The sequence below is a fragment of the Suillus subaureus genome (assembly GCF_016647635.1).
Source record: "Suillus subaureus strain MN1 chromosome Unknown BJ212scaffold_219, whole genome shotgun sequence".
NCBI classification, from domain to species: domain Eukaryota; kingdom Fungi; phylum Basidiomycota; class Agaricomycetes; order Boletales; family Suillaceae; genus Suillus; species Suillus subaureus.
In genome coordinates this window covers 11215-19639 of record NW_024538775.1, presented here as the reverse complement: position 1 = coordinate 19639, position 8425 = coordinate 11215, and the positions used below count along the sequence as shown (strand labels likewise).

The 8425-nt window shown below is 41.4% G+C and overlaps 2 protein-coding genes across 2 annotated transcripts; one reads left to right on the top strand and one right to left on the bottom strand.

Moving 5' to 3' along the window:
* Window positions 1-1786: 1786 nt before the first annotated feature.
* BJ212DRAFT_1306026 (uncharacterized protein) lies at window positions 1787-2606 on the bottom strand (the record flags this gene model as incomplete). Its single annotated transcript, XM_041333795.1, has 5 exons — window positions 1787-1815; window positions 1888-2028; window positions 2277-2368; window positions 2442-2525; window positions 2575-2606. 5 exons carry the CDS (start codon window positions 2604-2606, stop codon window positions 1787-1789), a joined length of 378 nt encoding a protein of 125 aa, XP_041185464.1.
* A 1549-nt stretch (window positions 2607-4155) lies between these two features.
* BJ212DRAFT_1306025 (uncharacterized protein) lies at window positions 4156-5543 on the top strand (the record flags this gene model as incomplete). The annotated part of the gene is made up of 6 exons (XM_041333794.1): window positions 4156-4180; window positions 4398-4474; window positions 4659-4796; window positions 4830-4950; window positions 4999-5051; window positions 5079-5543. The coding sequence occupies 6 exons, from the start codon at window positions 4156-4158 to the stop codon at window positions 5541-5543; spliced, it is 879 nt and encodes a 292-aa protein (XP_041185463.1).
* Window positions 5544-8425: the final 2882 nt, after the last annotated feature.

Sequence of the window (8425 nt, the reverse complement as noted above, 5' to 3'; positions counted from 1 at the left end):
TAGGAAATCATGCTAATAACTCTCAGTCTCAGACTGGTACTGGTAGGTGGTGAAAACTATGATGATTACATAAGCACCAAAAGTGCAAATATAACACTAAGTAATATCTGCCTATACAAGCCCACAGTAAATGAAATCCCTACAGCAGGCACTCAAAAGATACCTAATGAAATCAGTCCATATTGTGTTACTCTTGATCCTCAAAAGCCCAGTTGAGCAATGTCTAACATTTTAGTGGTAGATCACTCCTACAGTGCCCTTCCCCCCTGCTGTCCCTGGCCTAACATTAGCCTTCCAAAGTCTATCCATCATCAGTTCACTGCCAAGAGATCTATGTGAGATTTCAGTAGTGTTTGCCCACTACAATCTATGTGAGATTGATGGAGATCCTCTCATGGAGTTTATACCAAGCCTAATCCATATAGGCTTGGAAATGCTTGTGCTCCTATACTGCGGTGTCTTCTGAGATCTATGTCCAATGTGACAAAGGTGTGAGGGATTTTGTACATCACATCCACCTGATCCCTTTACTGGGCTCTCTGACCATACTCCTTCTCAAGCCCACAGAGATGCAAGCAGTCTTCTCACACCCCTCATTGATCAACCTAGTAGTTGTTATACATGACAAACTGTACCTGCCACAGGCTAATGTGACATTCTATTACCCTATTTGCTCTTTCAGGGTCATATTCCTCAACTCCTTCCTTCTCTGCAGGATAGGTGAGGCATTGTTAGAAACTATAATCACCCTATTGCATGCAATCAGCATCCCTTGCCAGCAATTACATATCATCCTCCCTTTCCACTTTGATGGTAACATCTTAGGGGAATTCATCAAATCCCTAGCTGCCAAGGGTACTCACCCTGGTGAGCATGTCTTCTTAGCATTTAAGGTCACACATCTGACTGTTAACACAGACAGTTTCACTCTACACAACAGTGCCTCATTAGGGTGGAATTTTCTTCAACCACTGTATTCAGTCCCTCTCACACATATCAACTTTGGGTGCTTTAATATGTGTAACCTCAATGATGATGCATTGCATGTACTCGCTTGTGACATCCTCCAAATAGAGACCCTCATTCTCAGCACCTTGCACTATTGGTTAATACCTCCTAGGGCATCCCTAGCTAGGCTTGCAACTCTTTTGCTTAACTTCTGCATCTTGAAATATCTTGGACTTATATTTAAGTATAGCCTGGGCACATTAGATTTAAACCTCCTCCTGGTCAACAAGCTTATCAACACATTGACCATTAGCATCTCTCCACCCTATAACAATATCACAGTTGCAATTTTCTTTGCCTAATCTCACTAGGGCATATGTAAAGCCTTATGATTCAAAGCTCCTATGAAATAACTACATCCTTCCTAAACATCTCATACAAGCTAAACATTGGCAGACAATCTCCAATCTAGATACATCAACATGTAGCATACTTAGACTTTAGGCTTTATGACTGTTCAAATTATGTAAGCACAATTGCTAATCCCTACAAATTAAAGTTTCCATGGCTTATGTAAGGTTTCCCTCTTCTCTCTTACCAAGTTCAAAGTTATGGAGAAATGCAAAAGTTTTCTATTAATGTATTTCAACACCACAGTGTCCTAGTGATGCCTATTTGTGATACAGGTGTGAGTTTTCAATCCATTATATAATAGGTCATTCACCCAGCTCTAGATCTCAGCCCAATCCAGTCTATTTGTGCATTAGCATACTGACTTCTTGCCTTACTGCCTCTGTGTTTTATTTGAAGGTATGCAATTCTGAATATATTGGTACCCTCACTCATACTTTGGCTTAAAATCATAATCTTCATACAGTCATGGTGGTAGTATTTTTATTCCACTAGTCATCAAGTTATTTATCAAGTCCAGCTACTAACCTGCCCCAGCAGTCATCACTACCTGCCATGCCAGGTCCCATGACATTGTGATCTTCATATGGTGGAGCATTGCCTTCTGTACCAACCATGGAAGAACTACACCCTGCCAAATGGGTTTATTTTCAAGAAGCACCATGCGACCTAACTAATACTTCAGCATGTGAGTTGTCACATTCACACCAGAGGTTCATTCATACAGCAATTTTATCAGTTTTGTGCAACTCAAAGTCCAACCAGAAGCCACCTCCCTCTCAAGAGGACATATGTAAATGGACTACCATGGAGAAGGCAACAGCCCTGTGCTTTGGTGATGGGGTGTCAGTAAACATCTGAGGAATGCCTATAGATGGTGCCCTTCTAATACTGGCAGCACATGATCTGACTCTTACCTGTTATGCTTGTCATCATTAAGAGACATATAAGACTGAGCACCTTGTTGCTAATTCTTCTGATTGGTAGAAGGTCACTACCCTGCCAATATCTATGACACAATGATTATATTGTACAAAGTTCAAAGTTAATACCTAACTGTGAATGTATGATAGAACACCTACCTCAGAGGCCAATAGTACATTGGAACATTGCATGCTGAAGGCATAAGACATGTCCAGTTGATCAAATTGATGTAAAAATATTGCCTGTGTTACCTCAGTAGGCCTCACAATATGATCTGCATAGCACACTTACATAGTATATGGAGGGGTTGCTAATATCAGCATGCTTTTGAGCCTGTGAAAGCTCTCATCAGGGGCTAACACCACCCTGACTATCTGATCCAAAGTCTATTTTGATTTGAATTCATCTTCTTTCCAGCTGTATCTATAATTAAGACAGGTTGTTAAATGACATTCATCTATAGAATGCTTCTCTAACCATATTCCTAGGACTGTACTACATTCCTCCTACTACTAATATCTAGCTAACATATATATAATGTTTACAGTTCAAAAGAGGAATTGACAAGTGTGAAGGGGCTAGATATAGGGAATGCCACCACTTTTCAAAGGCCACTGGGACATCCTGCTACTTCATGTACAGCATCGCAAGTGACCTATAATTAAGTCTATGATGGTGGAAGGTACTACCACTATTGAGTCTATAATTGAGCAGAGTGTTGCAACTGACCTGCAATCAAGTCTATGACTGCTAGAATGAAGAATGGTCTACAATTAAACTTTTGAACAATCAAGATTTGTGTACTTTCTGATGTCCTGGCCAGCTAATCTTTCATTAGGAAATGTACACTACAAACACAATTAAGGCTAGTATGGACATTCAATACTCTATGATGGTAGTGGTAGTACAAAAGAAGAAGTCTGAATATGAGAAAGTGCATAATACAGGGACACCCACATATATTCAAAGTCTGCTGGATTTGTGTGTTACTGCTGTATACTTGCCAGTTGTTGCCAGCAGAGTCTGAATCAATGACTGCTTGTCCCTATATGAACTTGTACCATCAGTGAGGCACTTTTCTCTTTTCCTACTCTCCACATATCAATAATGCTGCAAGGCTATTGTAGTTATGCAGTGTATGATGTCACATGTATGCTCTTACAGAATGTCAATGTTATTATCAATTATGGAAGAGCACTTAATGCATCTGCATCAGGCATGTAACAATCCAACTTTATGCTGTCCACATTGTGTCAGGCGCACACATTGACATTCAAAATTTGAAATGACCACTATGTCACAACCATTGGTAAGCAATCCAAAATCAGTAATCTCTATCAAATATTGACCTTGGGGTTTTGTGGCTTTTCTTTCTAGTCCACAACACAGTGCTACCCACAATACATGTCACATGATACTCCAACCACAAACTAATTTTAAGTCCCTGTGATCCCTGTCCACCATTCTTGGTGAGTGATCACATCGCTCATCCCTATAAAAGCTCAACCTTTGCATTCACAGGTCTCCTTTCCCCCTCATCACATAGCACATTAGAATCATTAGCCTTAATACAATTCCATCTTCTTTCTAACACTTAACCATACCAATAGGATAGAAGCAGTATTTCATTATATACAATGGTTCATTGCATTGCCATAGACAGAACAAATTGATTACACAGCACACAGACCAATCTGTCATGTGATCATTGTATTCTACATCTCTTGACTACAGCTTTGTAAGCACTCTAATCAGTCATCCCTATATAGGACTTATATTTGCATTCACAGCTCTTCTTTTCACTATGTCACATAGTAAATGGTACCACTAAGATACAACACTCAAGCACAGACACAATAATATAAAGTTTGCATGGTCCACAATCCACTTATTCTTGGTAAGTGACCTCATCACTCATCCCTATCAAAGCTCAACCTTTGCATTTGCAGGTCCCCCCTCCCTTTTATCACATAGTTGACAATAGCAGTTCCAGTAACTTAGGTTAATCAATGATCAAATACCTTGATGCTCTCACTCATACTTTTGGCTCCCAGTGCCATCACCCTTGATGGATCCTGCTACTTGGGATATTCTTGAACAATTTGTTTGCACAGATCTAACCTATGGTAATATGGAAGATGAACTACATGCATATCTCAGCAATTGTCATTGCCTTAATGACTGGAAGGATGTGAGGCTCACATTGTTTTCTGGCAATGACAATGACAGGTTAGCCTTGTCAAACCTCCTTGCACTGAAGCAGAAGCACATCCCACACAAGTCAAGTTCCACCTCTGCATCACATACTTGTCATCACTCTTGCACAGTAACTATCTGTTCATTTTCAATTCACAATTGATACTAAGTCAATGCAGCCCAAGAATTCATTTGTCAACATCAAAGCCAAAGAAGACAATAATGAGGAGCAGGAGGCAGATGAAGATGATGTCAAGAATGAAGATATTGAGATTGAGGATGGGGAGCCTAAATGCCATATGCTGACACTTCTGCCAGTGTGGAAGCATGATCTGTCTAATGCTATTTAGAGGATCAAGGATAATTTGCATACCAGTAGCAGTAGTTCAGGATATCAACTTTTTCCAATTGCACCTGCCCAAACAACTGGCTTTATTTTCAAAAGGAGGGTGTATGCAGTCAGCATTAATGGTAAGTTTGCATGTGGTATGTGTGTTTACACCACTCAATATATTGCAGTACCTGCCAGGCAATTCCTCACTGAACACTTTGAGAAGGAAGGATTTAAAATTGTAGTATCACTGTGAATTGCTTCCTAGCTTTATATCATGTCCAACAATCCTCAGACCTTCATGACATCCATCCCACAGTTGCATGGAGGGACCATCAAAAAATGGCAAGTTTTAAGCAAGGACAAAGAGACCACTGTCAACACCCTGCATTTGAAATTCCCTTCCCCTGCCTGGCTCAGAATCAAGCATGGGAAGTACAAGGACACCATAGGTTACATCTTCAATTCAAAGCAGACAAATAATTTTGTAACTGTACTTATCCCTCCCAGGGAGTTCCCCTATAATATGCCTAAGGGATCTGTGGTGCTCTTTGACCCCTCATGCCTGCCTACTGGAATCTTGCCATCTGATGTCACTCATGATGGAAAAGTTGTCGCATCAAAATACAAGAGTAAGGAATACTATTGTGGCCTGCTCAAGAAGAACTTTCACCAGTACTGCACTGAGTTGGTGGTTGTCCCTCATCCTGATAACCTCCACCTGCATCTGTAATCTGGTTGGGATACACTCTTCATTAAAAAGCTGAAATCACCTTCTTAAAACAGTTGTTGCACTTCAGTGAATCCATCCACATTAATATGCCAGAGCTAACATGCCAGATCTGCATCATCTTAATGACTGACCACACCTTTGGTGGATTGGTCAAGTTAGGGTTTGACTTGGATGGTTGGCACAAAGAAAATGAAGCTACAATTGACAATGTAGAGCAGGTATTCAATGTTGGCAATGAAGTTCATGTTGTGGCCAGAGCTTATCTAGGATTGGAAGGACATGTCATACAAAAATATGGTGAAATATTTCATATCTGTCAGTCTGGGATGCAGGAACAGGTATAATATCACCATTATTTTTGTACAACTCAATCTTACAATCTTTTAGGTTGAGATCTCCCAGTATTATTTGAATTGTCAGCCTATTGATTACACTCTGCAAGGACATGTGTCAACTTAACAATATGTCAACCCTCCCCAGGAGCCCAAGTCAGTTGAAATCAGCAGCTACCCCCGAGAAATCAGCACTATCAGTTGTGGATCCCAGGTGTTGCTCTACTTGGGCAGATTAGTCCCCAGATGTTCTTGTCACATATTCTTCACAACCCAATGGTCTCAGTTCCTTGATGGAGGACCCTTGGACTGCCAATGCTAGTGATGTCCAGAATCCCATTGAGCTTCAACTGAAACCATGCAGTCAGTACTCAACTACATACTGTAATAAATAAGCACTTACCTTTATTACTAACCCACTTTGCTAGCTAAAAGATTATGCCCACCAGTTTTATGGGTACCACACCCTCTTTAACATCTTGGTGAGCTTCCAAGATGGCAGGTTGCTGAAGCATCTGGTCTATACTTATTCCACAGATCCATTCTGTGAACCCCAAGACCTTGCTCCCCCAAGTCACATCTTGGCTTGGTGCACTGCCAAGACTGCAGGTGGCCCTGTGGTTGACTACCATATTCCAACTCAACCCCCAAAAAAAATCAGCAGTGCTTCATCATGGATGGTCAGTATCAAGGGGGGATCCAAACTGTTGCAAAGTGCAAAACCAAGAACTATACTGTCAATTTGAGGCTTTTGCCCAGTTTGCAGATTACTACAACTGTGGGTATTGATGATGTCTGCCTCATGGAGCCCTTAAAACACACATAGACCAAGTACCACATATTCAGGGAATTAGAGTTAGGATACACACATCACTAGTCTTGTCTTTACATGTATACCTGCAATTACCAATACCAACACCTTTCAGTGTAAAAACTTCATTTAGTCTGTGTTTGATCATCACTGTCTAGATCTAGATATGATCTATACATGCTTCTGACCAACATTATTCCATATCATGTTATTCTAATTAGTAACTTTCACTGACTTATGTAAGCAGATCACTCATTCCTACAAATCAAGCACCATTCCTAGCTTACATAATGTTTTCCTTCTTTCCCTCTCACATCAAATTATCCAGATGTGAGCTTCTAATCTCTCATAGTTGTAACACGTGTTTTAACATGTGGTTATCTCTTATATTCTTCATTAGATGAAGATCCTTCAGAGTGGTGGAGCTTGGTATGTGCATAATACCTTGTGATTAGTGCCAACTGATCCTCCTGTTGCCAGCCATGACTCCAGCAATCTTTAGGTCAAAGTCCCAAATCTTATATCATATGCTACTAAGTTATTACTCAAGGAATTGTGGCATGCAATCAATCTGGTTGATCATCTTGGACAATTTTACACCAGCTTCTGTGTAAAATTTCATGTAAGATTGCACAAGCCCTGACAGAAGTATTATCTGATAGAGTATCTTACAGCCTGCATCAAGTCAACAACATGCATTGATTTGAAAATTGTACTATGCCAGGCTTGGAATACCAGAATGTAAGTTCTGTTTTGTAGCATCCTTTACCTTGGATGCAGCCCTGACAGCACATCTGGCCACCATACATATATCTCAGGATCAACATCATTGTGTGCAAATCTGCCAAGATAAATGGATGCACTCCATAACCAACCATGACAGAACCATACACTAGCACCTGCATTCATCTTCAAGAGGCAGTTTATCAACATTTTTCACCTAATTAATGTCTCACACAGCCCCTCAAAATTTTCACTGGCTTCTCTTAGAGATACTGGTTAGAATAAGTCCAGCACCCATTGTACAAAACAAACCACTCATGCCTTTCCTATATGAAGTCATGCTCACAATATGTGAGTGGGTCTACAGCAGCTGTTAAGAACCATGTTGCTCAAGGGAGAGAGAGACTGACTCAGAGGGGCTTGGCCTCAGCTTGTACACTGTGCCCCTTACCCAAGTATGGGCCCTTTATTTAAGAGGAAGTCTGATGATGGTCTGATGAAGTCTGGAATACTTCTGGAGGCTGGCTACTCTGGTGGAGTGCTAGAGGACTTCCCGAGGACTGTGGGAAACATCTGGAGGAGCGTGGGAGAGTTCCGGAGGAATGCAGGAAGTGCTCAAGAGAGTTCCCACTGCAAGGTAATACCTCTACAGGAAATAGAATGGAAGGGTAGGAGGTCCGAAGGTCCAGAGGACAGGAGGACAGCAGGACAGGAGGACAGGAGGGCAGGATGATGGAGGACAGAAGGACAGGATGTCTGGAGGTACAAAGGACAGGAGGATAGGATGTCCGAGGGTTAGGAGGACAGGATGTCCAAAGGTATGGAGGGTGGGATGTCTGAAGGACAGGACACCCGGAGGTCTGGAAGGAATAGGGGCTACATCAGATGAAGTCTGATGTAGAAACAAGCAGAGGTAGACTACCCTAAGGTAGAGTCAGAGAGAACAGGGATTGGACCTAAGTCCAGAAAGAGGGTAAGTGCCAGAAGGGCAAGGCTCCAGCCTAGGGAATCAATCC